This window comes from Brassica oleracea, chromosome C3 (assembly GCF_000695525.1).
Source record: "Brassica oleracea var. oleracea cultivar TO1000 chromosome C3, BOL, whole genome shotgun sequence".
Lineage (NCBI taxonomy): Eukaryota > Viridiplantae > Streptophyta > Magnoliopsida > Brassicales > Brassicaceae > Brassica > Brassica oleracea.
The window spans coordinates 50,323,825-50,345,626 of record NC_027750.1 but is presented as its reverse complement, the minus strand read 5'-3'; the positions used below and the strand labels follow the sequence as shown (position 1 = coordinate 50,345,626).

Genomic DNA, 21,802 nt, shown 5'->3' with positions numbered 1-21,802 from the left:
CTAATTGATGCATGTTTGGTTTAATTTGATATGTGAATGTGGGATCCCATGTGAATGCATATGAAGACTGAAAAGAAACCCATATGATATATGAGTTACAGTATGGTATTTGATCAAAAAAGGTCAACCAGTGATGTAAGTGGACTCTTCTTTGAATCTGGACCATGCATTACAGCACCTCGAATATGAACCATGCAATGCTTGGGGAGACATGACAGATTCTCATTCTGTTACTGACTATGGATTTGGTAAGCATGGTATCAAAACCAAAGCTCTATAAATTTGAGAGGATAAGCGCGGATAATGATCGATGGCATCGAAGATATATGTTGAACTAGCATATATGTTTTATTGAAAAAGTAGCAGATCTCTAACTCGACACGCCTGACCAATTTATATGGTTTGGTCCTACACTTATAATTAGATGACCCATTTGATCAATCTCTCAGTTCAATACTAAGCATAGAATCTATAAGCCGAAGAATCTGCAATGATGTTCCTCAGTCCTCCAATTGTTGAGGCCAGCATTATGAACACCCCTACGATGATGGAGATCTGCCCAATACAAAAGAAAAGATAGATAGATCAACTGATATAGACATTGCTCATCTTCAAAAGGTTATGCATACGAATGAAAAATATGTAGATATAGATGTTTACCCAGTTGACCAACCACGTGATACTGAATCTCTTTGGTTTCTTGATGATAAGCCACATTATACTTGGAAGCTGCATGCATGCAACGTCATTATAAATCCATAAAAAAAATATTAATGACTTATCTTCATCATAACCATGTACTCATATATATGAAGATGTAGTTATTAAAGTGTACTTACAAAGAAGGAAGTGGGTGCAAAGCCAAATCCTCCAAAGAACCCTAGAAGGTCTCCAAAGAAGGGGAAACTCACTCCAATAAACAATGTAAACGCTGCCATTTCCAATCACAGAGAATCAGCTAATTATAATTAAATTCTTAATTAGACATATCATGATGAACAAAAATTAAGTCTTACCGACATAGATAGTTCTAGTGAAAAACCTCAGAACAACTCCATGCTTAAAACCAAACTTATTAACCATCATCCTCTCCAAGAGATCAAAGACAGGCATAGCAAACACTTGGTAGCTACCAATGACGTGAACAACAACCATGAGATTAGCAGAAGCAATAAGCCAAGCTGGTCTCTGTAGATTATTCAGCACATTGTCGTCTACGTCTTGACCAAATGCCCAATAGCAGATTAGAGCAACCGGGAAATAGCAAATGGCGTTGACAAAGTAAGCTCCCATCACTCCTTGCCACATGGGCACCTTCGATGGTCTCTCAGGAGTCGAAGGCATCGTTGCTTGGATCTCTAGAGCCACCGCGTGACCCGCGAAAGCGAATGAGATCTGACCTAAGGCATTGAAGATTCGGAACGTGGATTCACTTGGACTCGTAGCTTTGTAACCGTAGCTAACGTCAGGCAGTCTTCCATGTGCGATACTTCCAGCCCACGCTATCGTCGAGTAGCTATAGTACATAACATATGTTACAAAGTATGATCAGTCTTGACCTAGTTATCTTCTGTAAAATCATTGATCTAAAATATATTGTGGACCAGAACTTTTTGGCTCTATAGACAATTGGTATAGTACATAACATATGTTACAAAGTATGATCAGTCTTGACCTAGTTATCTTCTGTAAAATCATTGATCTAAAATATATTGTGGACCAGAACTTTTTGGCTCTATAGACAATTGGTATAGTACTCTAGTTGATGTAATTTATATTAAAAAAATTCCAAGGTAATGTTGAAAATGATGTAATCTAAACGTTTCGCTGCTTTACTAATTAGAATATTTGGTTTAGAAGTTTCTAAACCTACAAAATATTGTGGGTTATATACAGAGAGATTTACATGTAACATAAAACAGAAGAAAAAACTAGATGCTAAGCATTCAGTGACCACGCTAATTGAACTTATCATTGTTATAACTTACAACCTATACAAATAGTTCTAGTCCAATAATTTTGAACTGTATATAAATAATACTCTTTTTGTGTTTGAAGAATCTATCTATACTATTAAAGCAGAATCTTTTTTAGGATTGTGCCCCTGACTTTTTCAGAAAATTACAAAACATACCATTAATTTTTTTTAAATACCTTTAATGATTTACAGAAATTTAAAGCCCACTCGATAGTCACGTGCAACTAAACAAAACAGTCCAATAATTTAAATATTAGTACATCGAGAATTTAAAACCATTTTCAATATGTTTACTAACCCATGACACCCTACGTGCAAGTGATCAGACTCTTCCAAGTAATCCAATAGTAATGTGTACAATCCTATTTTTAAAGTTGAGATTATACATTTAAGAATTAAACAAATTAATATATGTGATATATTTAAGAATTAAACAAACAACGGATTTGCAGTCTTATAGGTGTAAACAAAATTTTACTAATAACAAATAAATTACATTACAATTTATAAAAATAAAACCATATCAGATAATAAACTGTATTTGAACACATACTCGCACTAATTAAAATTACAATTTATAAAAATAAAACCATATTAGATAATAAACTATTGAAACACATCATCATCTAATTATAAATAATATTAAAATTGAAAAGGCAGGTCAGAATCTAGTAATGTTTAAAGTTATTCACAAGTAGAATAGTGTTTCAAAAAAAAAAAAAAATTCACAAGTAGAATCATGTACTTGGTTTTGTTTATTACTTTCTCGTTTTAGTTTAGCATTTTATTTCCTTTCCAATAGAGTTCAATCAATTATATACTTTTTAAAAAATATATTTTTTAATTTAAAATACATCAGTTAAAATCTAACACATCAATTTTTCAAATACAACGACAAAATCTAGAACATCAAATTTTTTTAATAAGAAGGGATTATATAGTTCTAACATTTTGTTACAACACGTTACTGCATGCGATTTCATGTCATTTTCCAAAAACTGAGAAATAATCTACCAACAAAATTATATGGTAATGCATCACAATGATACATGCAGGTGTAAGATAGCCGACAAAAAAAATGGTGTGAGAGAGTGACCTGAGGGACATGACTGCGGCAGCTAAGGAGACGCCGGCGACGGAGTTGAAGTTAGGGAGCTGGGAGAGGAGGAAGTGGACCCCACCGAAGGCGAGGATCCAGTACGTTGGTCGCACTGGAGTGCAGGTGGAGCACGTGACATCCACGAACTGCTTCAAGCACTTGCCACCAGTCACCATGTAAACAATGCAGCACCCGACCTGAACAATGAGCTGTTGCGGGAGGACGATCCATGGGCCGAGTTTTGGGCCGAAAGCGTACCGGCCTAGATCAATATACCTGTCAAACCGGGTTCCCGGTACGCACTCGTGGAGCTGTACCATCTGCCACATCGTGTTTAGGGTCAGTCCCCATGTCAGTACCAACATTATTGTCCCTGGTCCCCTGTTTCCACCACACATCAGTTACCTTGTTTTTTTTCCAAACCAACAAAAGAAAAATACAATTGATTCTTCTTTTGCATGTTCAATTAATCTCTTCTTATATCTGAAATTTGTTGCAAGTAGTTAATTCAAAATCATCATCTTAAAATGTAATTTACTTCCTTTTTTGGTTTTGCATGTTCTATATATGGATGTTCTTATCTTTGAATGTTGTTGCATGCAACTAGTTCAAAATAATCATCTTAAAGGGGAATTTTTTTTTGCATGTTCTGTAAATCTTCTTATATCTGAGTTTAATTACAACCACTTTCAAAGTCACAATCAGCTTATAGTGCATTTGCTTCTTGTTTTTCTCCCATTTCTCATTTACATGTTCTATATGAATATTCTTATATCTGAATCTAATTGCAACTAGTTCAAAATCATCAGCTAAAAGCCTAAAAGTAAAGAAAAGTTTTTATGGACTTGTTTCTCAAAAAAAGGAAATAAAGAGTAACTTATATAGTTATATTACAAAGATTTTAGCAAAAAAAAAGCTTATATAACAAAGATCCGTGGAGTGAATTTCAGTTATTTACATGTATAATTTTAAACAATTATACAGTGGCAAACAAAATTACAGTCCTTTTGGTTGTTTTTAAGATCGTTGGAAGTTGAAATACACACATAAAACTGAAGAACTTATTGGCCTAATGTAATTTCTTGGGTTTTTTTGTTAGCTTTGTAATTTCTTGGTTTAAAAACATAACTTAAGGCTGGTGAAAGTTTTATAGAAATGAGTGAAATAAGGCAAAAAGTTTATAGAAATGAGTGAAATAGGAGTACCAGCCAAGGTAAGCCATGGCGTAAGGAAGGCTGAGAACTCCGGCACCGATCATAGCCGTGACGGTGTGGAAGGTGGAGTACCACCACTTGGCAGGCCGTGATGGTTCTGCCGCCGTCCATTTCTCACCGGACTTTCGATCAGTTTCCTGCAAACAAGAAGTAATTAAAAAAGAAAACATAGAGAAACGAAAGAAAGAAATGAGAAAGTGAATGATTATGAAGGAAAACCTTAGAGGGAGAAATGGGAGAAGCAGAGACCATTGTGTGTGTGTGTCTTTTTGCAGTATAGTGAGATAGATCTCAGTTCCTTAATTTAAGGAGATAACTAAGCTTTTATGTGGTGCTTTGAGTTTTTTTTTTTTTTTGATAAAGGATTTTCATTTGAGTTATTATTTTGTCCAAAGAAAGTTTGTTTATATGAAAATAAACTATAAACAAATAAATGAATAATAATCCTTCTGTTTCAAAAAGACATGTTTTAAAAAAATTTGTTTTACAGAGATAAATAATTTTTTTGTTTTCTATGAAAAAAATTATAAACTTCAAAAAAGTAATTAATTTTATTAAATTATTATTAGTTAAAAATTATTGAAAATTAAAAAAATACAGAAAATAATATATTTATTATAGTGATTTAATGTGTTTTTTTAATATGTGTGAAAATGTTAAAAAATTATGTTTGTGAAACGGAAAGAGTATAAAGTATACTTAATTTTCTTAAAGAACTTACGTAAATTAAATGCACTTTGAAGGACTTTGTTTTTTCCGCACGGTGGTCATTTAAAGTCGTGAAGTTGTCTGAATTTCGAAACGTGTAACTTGTCAAATCCAAGAAATGTGTAAGAAATCAAAAGATACATATTGAGCTATGGATACCACAACACACTATCACAAAGTTAGAGTTAATAAACATATATCGATTTTGTAACCAATGCGAGATTTCCATTAGATAATATTATCTTCTTCTACGTCTTTTGAAGTTTTCTTCTTTTCTCAAATCTTTGTCATAAGTCATGTTTTTTTGTTGTTTTGTTGTTTTTTGGTAAAATATTAAGTTTATTATACCAAAATTTCATTTTTTTACAGAAATACGAAGAAAACTAGAAACGGAATTGCAGAAATTGAAAAATAAAGAAACGGAATTGCAGAAATTGAAAAATAAACAAAACATCTATAATGAAAATATATTTTCTATTACAAAGAAGAATAGCTTAAGAGATGAACCGGAGGTAACCTGGCGTCGATGATCCAAAGGAGAGGTGTGAGGGGACTAAGCTTTCAGTTGCCGCGAGCTCCCAGAGAAAAAGGTGGCTCAAACCTTGAAGCAACGTGTAAAGATCTACGGTTTCTAAGAGACTCAATCATCAACACAACCACAAAGAAATACATCACGATGCAGCAAACCCATTCATCATCGCCACACCGGCTGCACGAGGAGGAGTCCACAGATAGGCGGCGCCGTCGTTCTGGACGGTGAACTGGAGATTGCTGCCTCCAACCTTCGAAACCCAAGACCGTATACACCCATTTAACCCACCGAACAAGAAGATCAGTGAGACATATCAGGCACACCTCCTCCGGAAAAGAGCAACCTTCGAACTAGTAAGAGAACCGAATGCCAAACTACCTCCTATCCACACTCTACAGACCATACCGCTTTCACAGAAGCTACAACTTTAAAAAGATGACGCTTTTATTGCAGGAAAGAGAGACTTACGCGCTGCCACAGTCAAGAGCTCGACTTTGGAGGACAGAGACCACCAATGAGACGCGGATGCTGTCTCGTGACTCGTTACGTGCTGCCACAGGAACATTGTCGTCCCTGCCATAAGGCAGCTAAAGCTTGTGCTTTAGGCCGCCACATATTAATCACAGTTCTTAAGGCCACATATTAATCACAGTTTTTAAGGCCACATTGCAATAAAATGATTGTAGTTCAATGTCTAATGCAACATCTTGTTACTCTTTCTTTATTTCAGTGATTTGTTTTGTTTTGGACTTACGTTCCAATTTTCGTTGGGTAGCGTGGTTTTCTTTTGAGTAATATTTTTTCTTCTTTGTGTTAGTTGGCTTTTGCTACTATAATATTATCTTTTTCATTCGATTATTTAGATGTTTATCACAATAAATTTTCATCTTTCATATATAGTTTGACAGTTTTATAATTTTTATTTAAAAGTTATTTTATCCTTTTTTTTATAAAATAACTCCCTAATATTTATTAATGATCTAAATTAATATACATTTTTACAGAAGGAAATTTTCAAACAAAAGTTAACCACTATTTTTAAATATGCTTTAGGCCACAGATTTTTTTGGGACGGCACTGCACAGGAACCTCCAAGCTCGGACGACAACACCGAAAGAAGAAGCATCTCACACGCACCCATAACTGAGAACCAGCAACAAGATGTTTTTTGTTGCGGTTGTTGTCATATAACTCATGTTTGTAGCACGACGACGCCAAATACAGAACATGCAGTTACATAATCATACAAAATAAATGTAGTGCAAAGATTCACGTTTCATTTTGTTTGGACTCATTCTTACGGTTGATTAATCGTTTAAAAGGCTTTTTACTTGTCATTTTGAATAGATAATTTTATTAAGAGAATAAATCTTTAAAATCTTAAAGACTGATACAGCCCACCAACCACACCCACAAAGAGTTAAAGCGTCTCTGTTTAGAGAAGTATTAGCTATAAAAAGAGTGGAAAACTTTGAAAATCAGCTTTTTGGCTTTTTTAATATTGTATTTATCAATTTGCATCTTTGCTTTTCCTGATCCCACTTAATGGTGCCACTATTCTTGAACTTCAAGCTTGTGGGAATTAAATAATACACAGAAATGATCAGCGCTAGAATTTTCTTTCCTTGAAACATCTTTTAAGAAAAGGGCCTTTGGTTATGTTCGCATGATTCGATCGAGAAAATCTAAGGCTCCGCGCGATGAATTTGTATAATGGCTTGACTTTTGGTACAACGATTTTACATCTTTCTTTTATCAAAAGTATAATGTGCCACGTGAATAGGACCTACCACCTCAAGTAAACTCACATTGGTTTTGGACAAGGAGTGTGCTCAAGAGTGGAGAAGAGAAGTCGTGTTTGTCGTCTTGAATTCAAAAAGGCAGTCGATTTAGTTTTAGTGCGCATCATAGTTACTCTGTCTTATGAAATATCAATCATTAAGTTTTCATTGTTTTTTAGACAACTTATCTCAATAATTGTGGTCTAGCTGCTTATTTTTGAAATAGTAACAATTCAAATTCAAAATGGTGAATTTAACGGAGCAACAAAAGGAGATTTGATAGACTGATACCCCCCAAAAAAAGGAAAAATGGCAACAACGCTACAACATTTTTTTTTTTGGACGTCAACGCTACAACATAAGAAGCATGTTTTGTGCTTTACTTCAGAATCTGAAGTTCAGGTGGAGCTGAGCTAGCTATGATAGTGATATGTGAGCAAATACTAAATGGAATGGGATCTATAACTCTAGCCGTTAACGCAGAATGAAACAAAAAAATATGGTAATGAAGATGCATTTAAAAGATTTATTTGAGACATTTAGTTTGACAATAATGTAATTTTACTTGACTAACCATAAACCTTTGCAATTTTTTAAAAAGAATTATTGATTGATATCGCATTGTAAATAGAAGATCAAAACCATATTTACTTACGGTCGTGATTGGATTTTAAGTTTGTTTGCAGATATGAAGGATGCATTTCTTTGTCAATCTGATAAACATCGACTATTAAGAGTTTCTTGATTTTGAGTGCTAAATATGACGTTATAATCTAAAAAAAGAGCCAACAACACTTTTTTTATAAATATATATAAATTTCTCTAGACAAAAACAATAATAGTTTGGTGTAGTCCTGGGCATATAAACCGGATCCGCAAAACCCGATCCGACCCGACCCGAAAAACCCGAAAATGTTCGGCTTCGGTTTTGCCTAATAACCCGATCGGTTTTGAAATTTCTGTGATTCAGATTTCGGTTCGGTTCGGATTAAAACCCGGAACCGTTCGGTTTACCCGAAAACCGAATAACAAACCAACAACCTATCATTATTGTTCTTAGGTTAGGCGTGTCTCTTGGGACTCGATGTTTTCTAACTTTTCTTCTCGACTCTCGAACAAACGAAACCGTAGAGTCCTAAGCAACGATTGCGATTTCGAATTCATCTTGAGAAACTGGAATCCTTTAAGGATGTTGTCCCTTCTCCCTTCCCTTATATTTCACCATCTCCCTCTCCAATTGAAACATATCCTCTCTCAGCTTTTTCAACGAATCAATCGAAGGTATGAACTTGAACTTGTTACTTCTTTAATTTTTTTTATGTTAAAGTGATAAGCCGATAATGATGTTTGTGATTGTGATGTTTTGAAACTTGAGAATGAAATTTGAGAAGTGTGTTCTTTATCAAGTTGATAACTTTAGATTGTGCTTTAGTTCCATGATAGAGTTAGAGTAAATCACTTTGCGGTTTATATTTTGTGATTTTGATGTGTTCAGAACTCAAGTTGATATCTCGTTTTTGTTTTGCAGATGGATTCTTCATCACCTCAACGTGAAGCTATCAAAGATGATGATGAAACTCAGGGAAACGATGATGAGTTTGGGACAACTAGTCCTGTTACTGCAAGTGGAAACAAAAGGAAGACCAAGTCAGCTGCAGCTGTTAAGAAGAAGAAGATTACAAGTACAAGGTCAACAGTTTGGAATCATTACACAAGACTGAAGGAGAATCGGAACAAATGCAGCTGCAACTATTGCGGTAGAGTTATGCGTTGTGCAACGTCCAATGGCACTTCATGTCTCAAGAAGCATCTTGGTATCTGCAAGGAACATCAGGCATGGGTACAAAGTCAGTCCCAGACTCAACATACTCTGAATGCCGAAAGTGATGATGAAGATGGTGTTCAGTTGAAGCTGGCGAGGGTTTCTAATGAAGTTGTAAGGGAAGCTACTAATGAGTTGCTTGTCATATCAGAGTTGCCACTATCCTTTGTTGATGGTTTGGGATGGAAGCACTTCTGCAACAAGGTGAATCTTCCTAAGCCACATTCACGAAGAACAGCAACAAGTGACATTGTTGAGTTGTATGCAAAGAGGAAATCAGATTTGATGCAGCTGATCAGTGGCAACAAGCAAAGGGTTTCTTTAAAAACAGACATTTGGGTTGCATCGAGTACATCAGCTAGCTACATGGTCATCACGGCACACTTCATTGATGATAGATGGAAACTCAGGAAGTTCATCATTGGTTTCAAGCATGTAACGGATCATAAAGGGGCGACAATATGCTCTGTCTTGCTGGAGTGTATGGCTGAATGGGGGATAAAGAAAGTGTTTACAATAACAGTAGACAATGCCACTGCGAACACTAATGCTCTGAAGTTGTTCAGGGATGCATTCAACGCTTTAGGACCTGAGTTCTTAGTGCTGGGAGGTGAGCTTCTGCATCTACGTTGTTGTGCTCATATCATCAACTTGGTTGTGTGAGATGGTATGCTAGAGGTGGATGCGAGTGTGTGTGCAATAAGTAACGCCATACAATATATCAGAGCTTCTTTTAAGAGAGCCGGATCATTTGATCAGAAGGTTGAGTCAGCAAGGATGACAAGAGGTAGCTTATCTTTGGACTGCAAGACACGATGGAATTCAACCTACCTGATGTTGTCAAGAGCCTTGAAGTTTAGAGCAGCGTTTGATAGAATGGAAGTTGAGGACAAGCTTTACAATGATCACTTTCAAGAGACTGTGGAGGGCAAGAAGAGGGTTGGACCACCAACTTCAGAGGATTGGGATAAAGTGGAGGGTTTGGTTAAGTTCCTGGTAATATTCTACAACTCCACTTTAGTTGTCTCTGCTTCTAACTCGCCTAGTTCCTACAAGTGTTACAATGAGATTGTCACCATAGAAAGGAATCTGATTACATTGAGTACTAGTACGGATGAGAAGCTTAGGACAAAGGCTATGGTTATGAGGGCAAAGTTTAATAAGTATTGGGATGGTCTAAAAGACATTAATAGGCTGTTGATTGTTGCAAGTGTCTTTGACCCGAGGAACAAGATGAAGTTTGCTGGTCTTTGCTTTGAAAAGCTTTATGGGAAAGATAGTCCACAAAGTAAGGTGCTCTACGATTCAGTCATTGATGTCATGGAAAGGCTTTTTGATGAGTACAACGCCTCCGCAGCATCACACACTGCTCCAGCATTTGGTTCATCGTCTCAGAGTCAAAGTGTCCAAGAGTCACAAGATGAGGCTGCGATGGATTCTTCTGATGAGAATGAGTATGGGTATGAAAGAATGGATTCCTTGTACAAGGAAATGGTGAACGAGTTGGGATTTCAAGATGCAAGCACTGAGTTAGAGCTATACTTAAAGGAGAAGGTAGAAATTCCTAAACCCAATCCTCTAGGAATTCCGTTTGATGTTTTAGGTTGGTCGAGGATCAACAGTTCAAAGTACCCGACCTCAGCTGCCATAGCTAAGGATGTTCTAGCTATGCAAGTCTCTTCTGTTGCATCAGAGTCTGCCTTTAGCACAAGTAATCGAATCCTTGATCTATCGAGAAGTTGCTTGACCCACTACATGATTGAGGTTCTCATGTGCACAGAACAATGGCTTAAGTGTGAGATTTGAATCAATAAAAGAAGTGTGGTTTCAACTCAGCAACTGATTGCTGAGATTGAATTACAAGATGAACTACAAAGAGGTATGTTATTAGTTCTTAAGTTGTATTAAATTTTGAGTATTCCAGTTCAGCTTTTAATCTTCTCTTTTTCTTTTTGTGTAGGGTTTGAGCCTCAGCTGCACTTCCAAACCTGAGAGTCTTAGGCTGAGAATGTGTCATGCGAATCAAGTTCTAAGCAAGGTACATGTTCTTATTTACTGATAGAGTTTGAGTCTCAGCTGCATTGCTTGTTGACGAGTCCAAGTTTTAATCCTCTGCTCTCTTTTGTAGGTCTCTTCTGTTTGCATTGCTTGGAAGTGTCTTGAAGAACATTTTATCTGGTTTTATTATGTTTCAGTTTGTTTGAGGATGTTATTTCTGTTTCAAGCATGTTGCTTCTGTTTGTTTGAGGATGTTACTTCTGCTTTTATGATGTTGTTTCTGTTGTAAGGATGTTGCTTCAGTTTGTTTCAGTTTGTTTGAGCCTTTGAGGATGTTGCTTCAGTTTCTATGATGTTCTTTCAGTTTGATACTTTGCTAGTTTGATTCTAGAATGTTTTTTTATGTTATATTTTCGGGTTTTTCGGGTTAAAATCCGAACCGAAACGAATTTTTCGGGTTAAAATCCGAACCGGTGTTAATTCGGTTCTCATTCGGATTCCAAAAAAAATAGAAACCCGAACCGGATCCGATATAAACCGAACCGATCCGATCCGTAATTTAACCGGTTCTTAATCGGGTTACATTTGACATAACCCGAGAAATCCGAAAACCGAATAACCCAACCCGACCCGAACCGAGGATCCGAATGCCCAGGACTAGTTTGGTGGCTTCGGTAATGGTCAGACCCACAAGAGGATGCCATTTTTCAGGCAGAAAAGACACCAACTAAACACCAAAATGACCAAATCTATAAACCATATCGTCTAAGTCGAGTTAGACCAAGAAGTAAGAAAGCATTTATGTTTATATGATACAAACTAATTAGCAGAAAGTAGAAACCTTAAGAAGAGATTTTTTTTTTAATTTCATCCCATGAAGCCAGCTCCTGGCATGTTAGGCTGCCCACCACCACCTTGTTGTGATCTTCCAGGACCTTGTGCAAAAGCTTGACCACCCATTAATCCTGACCCAACCATCTGCTGAGGCTGCTGCTGTGGCATCTGATTCAGCGGTGAAGTCTGTTGCGGCATCTGATTCAGAGGCGAAGTCTGCTGCTGCTGATGATGTTGTTGAAGCTGTGACAGCTGATGCTGCTGTTGCTGTTGCTGCTGATGATGTTGGAGTTGTGACAATTGATGTTGCTGCTGCTGGAGTTGTGGCAGCTGTTGGTGTTGTTGTTGCTGCTGGATCTGCTGTTGTTGCTGCTGCTGATGGATCTGTTGTTGCTGCTGTTGTTGTTGTTGTTGCTGGTGCTGTTGTTGCTGCTGCTGTTGCTGATTTGTAATTTGCGGCTTAAACACAACCATATCCTGATGGAAGAAGCATCACAAAAGAACAAATGATTCAGTAACACTAATAAATGCAATTCTTTAAATTGAACGGATATGTAGAGAGAGCAGTGGTGCATGATGGATTAGAAAGGCTCCCTCCTTAAAGCATTCAGTTTGGAAGTAAAAAAACTCAAAGAGACACTAGTAGCTGATGGATAAATGTGAAGTGAAACCATGTAGATAGATATTATCTTACTTGGTGCTTACTTACCCCTGGAAAAAGCATTCCAATCAAGCGGCAAGCCTTGTCAGAGACAGAGAGAAGCAGCGTCTGTGATGGCAGCTGGATGACTGCACACTGCACTTACAGAGGTAGTAGACACAGTTATCATAAAAAAGCAAGGCACATAATTAGGCAATCAAAACAAGGCTACAGCTTATTTACAGATATCGATTAAACCAGTAACCAGTCATCATATTTGCAATCAAGTTCGAATAAACGAGAGTGAAATATATATAGGAAAAGGAAATAACTGGCATAGAATATCAACAAAAACTTACAAGCTTCTTATCCTGAAGTTGTCCTAAAAACCCATGCTGATTCATGGCTCTAAACACAAGGAAGTCAGCTTTCCCAACATATTGCCTGAAACAAAAGGCAGATGAAACTCAGTGATGAGAAAACAACATCCACCAATGAAAAGCTATAGCAAGAGAATACTACTTGTTATTCATATGATCCTGCGATATGAGACGAACAATCTGCATGGTTGGTGGCCAGTTTGCTGCCAACCTGAGGAGACGCAGAAAAAGAGAAATCAAAAACTGCTTTTAGCAGCTATAATTATTTCCCAAGGGTGAGAAAGCAATTTTCATGTTTCAGTTAGTTATGAACTTACGAATCCGAGGCAGTAGCATTTCGGTAACCCTGTCAAAATATAAACAAAGACATTACAATTTGCTAGGGGCAACTCAACAAATCTCTGAAAAAGAAAGATGTGATTAAGCATTAAGCAAGCATGTGATAGTCAATGCCCTAAACATACCTCAAGTCTGGTGATAAGAACAGGCTGCCCTTGTCTTTGCCCAGATAAATTTCCCTACATGAATTAGAAAATGTTAAGTTAAAATCATCATCAGACCATCGCTCCTATTTCAGACAAGGTGAACTGACATTACCTCCCAGACTTTTACGTATTTGGATTGCGAAGGCTGCAGAGCCCCCGATGATGCCTGTGACAACTGCATATTAGGAGCTGAACTGTTACTGCCACCAAGCTGTTGTACTCCTGATTGCGCCTGTTGGCCAACCCCTGGAGTAGGCATCATTCCACCTGTTCCAGATGAGACATTTCCTTGTCCGAGACTAGTCATCATGTTTTGGTTCATGGAAATTCCACCTTGCATCATCTGTGCACCAGAGTGACTTCCTTGGTTCATCCCTGGCATTGGTTGAGAAACACCAAGGTTCGAAGTAACGTTTGACGTTGTCTGAGGACTAAAGGAATTATTAGGACCCGGGCTTTGCCCCGCTTGCGCATTTCCCATAAGTCCACCCGAACCAGCCATTGAAGTGTTTCCCTGCTGTCCAGATGAAAACGCAGTTTGTGAAGGAGGCTGAGATGTAGCCATTCCTGTCGATATCATATTCGACATGTGCATTGCAACCGCACTTTGCCCGGCCGACGAGGCTGCTCCCGCCAGAGCTGCAGAGCTCATGACTTGTCGAACTTGAGAAAGGTTATTCAGCAGATTTACATTTCCAGGAGGACCAGTACGCAGTGGTGGCGTCATTCCACTAACCACAGGCTTAACATCTGGTGCATTCTCGGCATTGGCGACCATTTCTTGAGAAACTGACGATGCTGAAGAGGTTTGAACTGAAGGAATTGCCTGTGCAGCAGGCCGAGCTACGGAGGAGGGGATATGCGGAAAAGTTGGAACTGCTGCCATAGAAGATACAGTGCAAGGCTCCTGAACATTTAATCCAGGAAATCCAATTAACAAGCTTTATATATTTATATGATGTTATCTTATCTAATTAGTTGATACATTTTTATTTCAGGTATACATATGGATAATTCAAGAACATAACGTTAAATCAATTTAGCTAAATCTAAAATAATATTTCTCAATGACTTATCAAGCACCACAGAATAAATTTTACAATCCATTTGCGATTTATAGTTTCTAGAAAACAAATAGGGATCTAGTTCCCAATTAAGCTGTCACCTCCTCCAACAGACTAAAAAGATCAAATAGACTTACAACTTTCACAGTAGCAGTTGGAACTGGTCCAACAGAAACTGGTTGCCGATTAAGAATAGGTCCATTGGCTGAAACTCACACAAAAAGTGATCTTCAAATAAAAAGAAGAGCAAGATAGTTGAACTAAAAATAGGGCCTGCTCAGCAGAAGAACCTGATGGCAAAGAAGCTGGAGGTGGCCCAGTGACTGGAAGAGATGGAGGGACAGTGGCCCTGTCCATTTTCACAGGGCTTTGAGTCTGTGGCACATTCGTAGCAGAATGACTTAAGGCAGCACGTGCCTCCACAAAATTCTCTGAGATCAGGACAAGATAGAATGTGTTCTTGACCGTGTCAATTGACAAGTCCGGACTTTGTGGATTGAGCTTTCCCTGCAATTAATATATAAAAAAAACGTTACTCATAAAACAGTCTGTAGCACTGATGATAAAGAGCTGGCTAAAAAAAAAGAAACACTTAATGTTAGCTGAACATAAAGTGAAATGTAAACAGATAGCAGTCTCACCGCATTGTATAGGGCTCTAATCTTCGGAAGCTGCTTTGGACACACAACAGACAAAGAAACAGAGCACTGCAGACCATACCGAAGGTAAGTGATTCTCCAAAAAAAAAAAAAAAAGTATCTGTAGCAAATTGTATAATACATGGGAAATTCATAAAAAAAAAAAAAAAGGTACCCTAGAAAAGTATGATGCCACTGTCTCGGCATCTGATAAACGGCTTTCAGGTAGCGCATCGCCATTTTCATTTCGTTCCGCATTTTGCAGTTTTGGGCGATATATAGGTGTTGGCAACGAGTAAGGGTTGCTGGCTGTGATTAAAATACAGTGCCTTTTAAGATCATTGCTTGGTTGAGCTTGGCCTGGAGGAGGAGGAAACATCTGCCTCGTGAAAGCCAGAAAAAAAACGTGAGGTTAAAGGATCTTAACATCTCTGACAGAAGCAGCATTACATACAATGAGCCCATGCAACTAAACTAGTCAAAAGTTGCTTGAGAGACAGTGTCCTAAACACATGTATAGATGATTAAAGATAAAGTTACCCACCATCAATGCTTCGGCAAGACCTTCGGCTGTGGCGGCTTCACTGAAACCACCGCCAGCGAATTGTATGGACGAAAGCCAATGCAAGAAAATATCAACATCTCTTGTCCAGCCACTCCTTTGTACCAAGCAACCTAAGAAGACGGAAATAATCAGAATAAAATGGAAAAAAAAAAAACGCCCAATACAAATGTCAATGCGTGTATTTGGAATACGTACCACAATATGAACCATGAGAATTGAAGATGACCAGTGATAGCTCAACACTCGAAACAGGGTTCCTCTGCAAGTTTAGAGGATACGTAAAAGACTCATCAACCATCGAACTAGACAAAACAAACTGTGTACTTGCTCTTTCTTTCTGTCGCAATGATTTGTAAGATTACGGTTGTTTAACAAACTAACATACATAAGTAATTAAAAATGTAACAAAAAGAGGAATAGGAAACAACGAACAAGTGTGTTCGCTCAAGAATGAAAGAAAACTAGAGTTTTCCTAAAAAACGAGGATGAGTCAGAGATACCGTACATCTCCATTTAACTCACTGCCACAGAAAGACCTGCACGAACACAAAGAGTGCATTAGCAGACGATGGAAGTAAAATTTTGAACATATGCAGGGTCTGTCCTAGGCAAAGCCAGATGAAACATTCGACTAGGGCCTCCAAATATTTTTACTTAAGACATCCCCAAAATTCTTAAAAGAAATATTGAAATCATTACTAAATCACCTACTGACCCCAAAATCTAAGAGCATCAAATTCCAGTTCCAAAACCGAATAGCACTAACGTACTAGGGGAAAGATGAACACATTTTCTCCAAAAGAGCTTTGTGAGACTCTCGATTAAACATCTTATTACCAATTCTACGTAATTGAGCTAAGTAATTTTACATATACATTGCTTTATGGATGAAAAAAAGAGATTGCTCTAGATGAAGCAATTAGTACCGTAAAAATTATCTGATACAGCAAAACCCGAAGAACATCATCAACATATATAACACTAATCATCAAAAATTAAGGCCTTTTGATCAGAAACCCTAAAGATGGAAAGGGGAATAGAAAAGGACATACCTGATGATTTTGTGGAGATAGTCGGAGACGATGGTTTGCCAATAAGGACCCAAGGCTGCAGTGCCTTCCGCAACCACGATCAGCTGTTTCATCTCCGACGACATTTTCAAAGGATGATGCAAGTCTCCGTCTCTCTCTCTCTCTCTCTCTCTCGCTCTCGCCTCTTATTACTGATCTTCTTCTTAAGTAACTTTCTCGACAAATTATGTCTTGCTAAGTTTCTTTCTTCTCCTCCGGTAAAAACGAGGAACCAAATTAAGTTACAACTGTCTTTTTGGTAAATATAAATTAAATATATATAATACATGTCTAAATAACTTGATATTTATTTTATTTCTTATCTTTGAATTCAAAATTTTTTTTACCTACAAGAGATATTGAATCTGTGTTTTTCAATTTAAGGCTGATTTTAAATTGCTTTAAGAGCCAGTAGTATTTTCATTCAAAAGCAGTTTTCCATCTTGTTTGTCTTCTCCAAACTAAAATATTTACTTTTAAGAGAGAATGCAAATCAAACATCATCCATTTACACCCCTTTGTTTTTGGTTCACCAGCCAATTTGTGGAGTGATGAAACTAGCCTTGTTCTGCATTTCTGTCTCTCCACTCCAGAAAATTGGAATAATCTTTAGCAAAATCAAATATTCAGATATAATTTGTTTTTTTTTTCTTCAATCAAATCAGCGAAAACAAAAAGCGTAGATCATCTTACCCGTTGGAAATTGAGACATTTGCTTCCTTTGACCATTCTATTAGCTCCTCACTACCTCCAGCCTAGCTTATTGCTATTCTTCAAAAATGTGTATACTTTGTCCAGTGTAGATTTTTTTTTTTACCTCTATTAAGTTTTCAGCTTCTATATACGCTCATTTGTTCTGGTATCTCAACGATGTCTTGCCGCTAAGATAACACTTTTTTTTTGGTGTAGGTGTTAAACGCTAAGGTAACACCTGACCAGACTAAAGAGGTAGAGGCCATTTTGAAGTCCGTTTTAAGTCCATATTACAAATAAGAGGATCTTTCTTTTCGTTGCGAACAAACGCGAATCAAAGAGAGCATAACGTATTAAGGTAAATACCTGTTTTAGACATGTATTTATAACAGTTTCAAAACCCAATTCTTTATCCCTTTAAGATTACATAATTATCTAGAAAAGTAAATTTTTCTAACGAATGATAAGCTTTTACTGGGGCACAAAGATTTAAGACACTTGCAGATGCAACACTCTTGAAGCGCATGATTTCACCACATCAACAAAACTAATCGAAGAAATGATAAAGAGTCATGGATTTCCTGCACATGCTGAGACGATTAGGATTTAAGGTAGTAAAGGATCCTCAAGTAATCAAGCACATCAAGAGGGTAGTGGGGAGTCTTTTGGGCCGTAAATAACTGATTGTTATTGTCCAAAAAAAATTATTTCCTTGTGTGTTTGGAACATGTTTTTGTTTTGACTTGTAAATATTCTTTAAATCCTAAAACTAAAAGGGTCTGGACTATTTTCAAGTTTGGTACAATAATCAGCTATGATCTGAGCCAAAACCAGCCTCCACATACTGACATACATTATTTGTAGCCTTTAAGATCTTGTTAATTCTTTTTTATAAACAACTATACTTCGTGGAACAAGCAAGATCCTCTTATTAAGATGCATGAATCTTAAGACAAAAGACAAGTAATTATCAGTCTTCGAGATGTACTTCTTCTATTAGTTACATGAATGTGGTTCTAAAATCGTAATGTTGATTCCGTGAAGGTTATTAATCAATAATGATCTGTGGTCAGTGTTTTCGACAGATCGTACACGAAAACAGTTTTTAAACTTCAGTTTTTAAGAAAAACGTACAGAATCTTTTAACAATCGACGTTGTTCCTCACCCTTTAAGCATCTCAAACACATTAAAAGATCTTCGTATCCCACCCACGTTTTCATATTGGACATGTTGACATTAAACTATCGTATAAGATATTTCTCCATTAATGTAAACAAGTACTAAATGCATAAATACTAGTTTGGCCAAATACTCAAAACAAGTATGTTTCAATTGAAAACATTGCAAAAAAAGGATTACAGTAACCAAGATAAAGAGATACTGTTTTGAAAATAATGGGAAATTCTCTCTCTTTATTAGACAATAAGGAACCCTTTATATAAGGAATTACGTAAGTATGAAACTCTAATACAATATGGGGTAGGAAATACAAAGACATAAGAATATGGGTCTTCGAATATGGGGCTTCCACCAAACCTTGGTTTATAACACTCCCCCTTGGAAGACCATCTCCGAAGTGGTTTGTAATACGCTTTGGATGTTGCCTCATTAAAACCTTACCAGGAAAACCCAATGGGATAAAACCATGGTGAAGGAAAAAGAGTACAACACGTATTACTCCCCCTGTTGAGTATATCTCTGGATGTCAGTAACGCCTTAGTAATTATATTTTCCAAACTTATAAAGAATCAGAATATCATTGCATCCACCACATAGGAGTATGTCTCATTTATAATTGATTCCAGGTCTTTGTGAGAACCTTATGCAATTTCGCAATTCTTATTATGTTTTCTCACCAAAGACTTACTTATGTCCAACTGGTTTGACTACATCTCTTCTCTTAAGAGATTTCATATACCACGTCTTATAGCATTATCAAATTGCTTAATCAATTTCTCTGAGCAATTTCTCTGAGTAATTTCTCTGAGTGCACTCTATGATAGACGTTGGTTTCATGATCCTCGCTTTTGTCAAGCGCTTTTGTATTCAAATATTATATCATCATCGACGTCGATATTATTTTACCGGTTCCATTTATAATCCAGACATGACATAATGCATTTAGATCTTATTATTTTCAGGTACCTGATATTTATTCATGGTCATGTCTAAGGTTTATGCTCTTCTCATTTTCAAGTAATATATGTATGGAACCGTCTTATCTTAACTAAGTCCAATATCAATTTTATTAGAGCACAACCCGCTGGTATATTTCAGTTTGGGTCATCAAACATGTCTGGCAAATGACTTGTTTAAGTTCTGAGAATGATTCATTCTTTGGACTCTTATTCTATATTCATATTTGAAGATCATTATTCATTCTCGAAATCGTTTACCAGCTTATTATTTCTCACCATGATGTTGGATATACGGATTTATCTAATCCATGGCTTAGCCTTAATCATATCTCTCGTGGCCTTATGTATTCTTATGGAGATTTATATCCAACGTATTCACTTAATTCAATTTCAGATCTCATCTTATAACTTTGTGGTGGAAACTTATTTAAGTTCTCTATATGGGAACATTAATTCTTGACCCTTTATCAAATTCATGGGAGAGTCTCTATTTGTTCTTTGGCATTATGCGAACAAATTTTGCTACAACTTATAAGGATTCATAAATCTACCGGTATCACCAATTACTCTTGCAAACTTATTGCAGATTTTGACAAGGATATGTACAACCATATGTCGTCACACATGATGGATGATCAGTCCATCCGTGGGTGATCAAGCCCACGAAATTCCTTGCTTATTTTCGAAATATCATGGTGAATACTCATATTATCAATTCCCTTATTCAAAGGGGCATCATATCTTAGACCATTCAATAGAATGTCGCATACTTAACCGGAATGGCATAACCGGTTTGCCAATCATTAATCTCCATATAATCTTTCTATTGTGCAATTTCATTTTCAGATTTGATTTTGGCCGAAAACTATTTGGGCTATTGTTGTCTTGGATGCTTAACTTATTTAGGGATTATCTGATTCTCTCCCTCGAGATAATAACACTTAATGTTCATTAAACCCGTATTGAATCCCAAACTTAGGTAATTTAATATCAAATTTTGTTCCCTTAGACAATAATTTTGAAAACATAATGCATTAAATAAATCAAAGTGTGCAACAAATAGCCATAAATAAATTAAGTCTGATTAGATTAATAGGAATTTAAATTCGGCCAAGATAGATTATTCAAAAGACATTGGCCAAGGAATTTTGGCAAAGGGATTCGGCCAAGATGATTTTACCAAAATGCTTTGGCCAAGAGATTCTATTAGTTTGACTAAATTTCATATTTGGCCAAGCTCTTACCTTCGGTCAAGGTCTTTTAAAGGTTGGCCAAGATAATTTAGACTTTGCATTTGATTAAGATTTAAGCTAGGTCAAGCTTCTACATTTGGCCAAGGCTTTAAATATCATGCGATTGTTGATTAAGCCAATCATAAGTTTCGGCCAGGCCAAATCCAAATGGTTCTAGGATTCTTATAGATTTCGGCCAAGGAGTAATTTTATGATCAGATTTTAAGTTTTAAACAAGTGATCATGTCGGCGAGCTCGACCATGACACGAGCCAGCTCGCCCGGCGAGCACGACAGTGTTGCCGGTCGACTCGCCGGCGAACTCGGACGCGACACGAGCCAGCTCGTCCGGCAAGCACGGCCGTGTTGCCTGTTGACTCGCCGGCGAGCTCGGCCGTGACACGAGCCAGCTCGCCCGGCGAGCGCGGCCAATTCTCCGTGGACCATTCCGAACCCGGTCCCATCTCATAACCATGCATCTTCGTCCGAAGTTTCCGTAACTCAGTCTTCGGGTCCGTGGATACGACACCAATGTTCCGTCTAAAAAATATTGTCAAAAATATTTGGGAAGTTGGGAAGGTTATGTCTCTCGAACGGTTTCCTATTCTTCGTAGTAGAGCAGGTTACAGTTAACTTAACACCAGCTGCCTCGGATATGCGAAGAAACAGGGTTCTGTTGGAAGAACCATGCCTATACCGACAGCTACTTCGCGAGTAAAATTGTAAAAACGCTTAAGTCTCGATACGGCCCAAAGAGGGTCTGAACTGCGGACAACGGCCCATCTATGGTCCCAAAAGACTTGAACCCAAAGACTGGTATGACGGTTTAACTCATCCGCGGGAAGAGATAAATGTCAAATTTCCGAAGATAATCACAAAGAAGAAGGAAATATGGAAAAACCCGCTTCGCGACAAATCCGGCCCAAGAAGA

General features: G+C 37.2%; 3 protein-coding genes and 1 long non-coding RNA gene across 5 annotated transcripts; 2 read left to right on the top strand and 2 right to left on the bottom strand.

Moving 5' to 3' along the window:
- Positions 1–295: 295 nt before the first annotated feature.
- LOC106328770 (lysine histidine transporter-like 6) lies at positions 296–4,622 on the bottom strand. The gene is made up of 7 exons (XM_013767279.1): positions 4,511–4,622; positions 4,283–4,428; positions 3,075–3,458; positions 1,017–1,516; positions 840–931; positions 661–729; positions 296–555 (listed from the first exon to the last, which is right to left on the bottom strand). Exons 1-7 carry the CDS (start codon positions 4,541–4,543, stop codon positions 457–459), a joined length of 1,323 nt encoding a protein of 440 aa, XP_013622733.1. The 5' UTR covers positions 4,544–4,622; the 3' UTR covers positions 296–456.
- A 903-nt stretch (positions 4,623–5,525) lies between these two features.
- LOC106330832 (zinc finger BED domain-containing protein RICESLEEPER 2-like) lies at positions 5,526–11,485 on the top strand. Its single transcript, XM_013769238.1, has 7 exons — positions 5,526–5,755; positions 5,985–6,156; positions 8,841–9,744; positions 9,811–10,898; positions 10,999–11,013; positions 11,095–11,172; positions 11,423–11,485. Exons 1-7 carry the CDS (start codon positions 5,526–5,528, stop codon positions 11,483–11,485), a joined length of 2,550 nt encoding a protein of 849 aa, XP_013624692.1.
- Positions 11,486–11,792: 307 nt separating this feature from the next.
- On the bottom strand, positions 11,793–16,982 carry LOC106335947 (mediator of RNA polymerase II transcription subunit 25). Of its 2 annotated transcripts, none has more exons than XM_013774641.1 (15): positions 16,791–16,982; positions 16,244–16,274; positions 15,934–15,997; positions 15,718–15,848; positions 15,349–15,552; positions 15,177–15,242; positions 14,826–15,042; positions 14,673–14,740; positions 13,584–14,378; positions 13,451–13,504; positions 13,304–13,332; positions 13,129–13,197; positions 12,966–13,050; positions 12,661–12,762; positions 11,793–12,443 (listed from the first exon to the last, which is right to left on the bottom strand). In XM_013774641.1, the coding sequence occupies exons 1-15, from the start codon at positions 16,892–16,894 to the stop codon at positions 12,000–12,002; spliced, it is 2,463 nt and encodes an 820-aa protein (XP_013630095.1). In that variant the 5' UTR covers positions 16,895–16,982; the 3' UTR covers positions 11,793–11,999. The 2 variants fall into 2 exon arrangements, with proteins under 2 accessions (XP_013630095.1, XP_013630096.1); XM_013774642.1 differs by having other exon boundaries at positions 12,000–12,443; positions 12,676–12,762; positions 16,791–16,981.
- A 521-nt stretch (positions 16,983–17,503) lies between these two features.
- Positions 17,504–18,156, top strand: LOC106335948. Its single transcript, XR_001268790.1, has 3 exons — positions 17,504–17,589; positions 17,718–17,859; positions 17,989–18,156. It is a non-coding gene; the product is annotated as an uncharacterized LOC106335948 (long non-coding RNA).
- The last annotated feature ends 3,646 nt before the right edge of the window (positions 18,157–21,802 follow it).

What these genes read in the sequence shown, in the direction of transcription:
- LOC106328770 (XM_013767279.1), bottom strand. Translation starts at nt 4,543, where the DNA reads ATGGTCTCTGCTTCTCCCATTTCTCCCTCTAAG. An exon ending in GCCGCAGTCATGTCCCTCAG is followed by an intron (nt 1,517 to 3,074) that starts GTCACTCTCTCA and finishes TATGTACTATAG; the next exon opens with CTACTCGACGATAGCGTGGG. An exon ending in CACTAGAACTATCTATGTCG is followed by an intron (nt 932 to 1,016) that starts GTAAGACTTAAT and finishes TGGAAATGGCAG; the next exon opens with CGTTTACATTGTTTATTGGA.
- LOC106330832 (XM_013769238.1), top strand. Translation starts at nt 5,526, where the DNA reads ATGATCCAAAGGAGAGGTGTGAGGGGACTAAGCTTTCAGTTGCCGCGA. An exon ending in GCCGCCACATATTAATCACA is followed by an intron (nt 6,157 to 8,840) that starts GTTCTTAAGGCC and finishes TTTGTTTTGCAG; the next exon opens with ATGGATTCTTCATCACCTCA. An exon ending in TGAGTTCTTAGTGCTGGGAG is followed by an intron (nt 9,745 to 9,810) that starts GTGAGCTTCTGC and finishes ATGGTATGCTAG; the next exon opens with AGGTGGATGCGAGTGTGTGT.
- LOC106335947 (XM_013774641.1), bottom strand. Translation starts at nt 16,894, where the DNA reads ATGTCGTCGGAGATGAAACAGCTGATCGTGGTTGCGGAAGGCACTGCA. An exon ending in TATCTCCACAAAATCATCAG is followed by an intron (nt 16,275 to 16,790) that starts GTATGTCCTTTT and finishes GTGTTCGTGCAG; the next exon opens with GTCTTTCTGTGGCAGTGAGT. An exon ending in TTAGAGCCCTATACAATGCG is followed by an intron (nt 15,043 to 15,176) that starts GTGAGACTGCTA and finishes TATTAATTGCAG; the next exon opens with GGAAAGCTCAATCCACAAAG.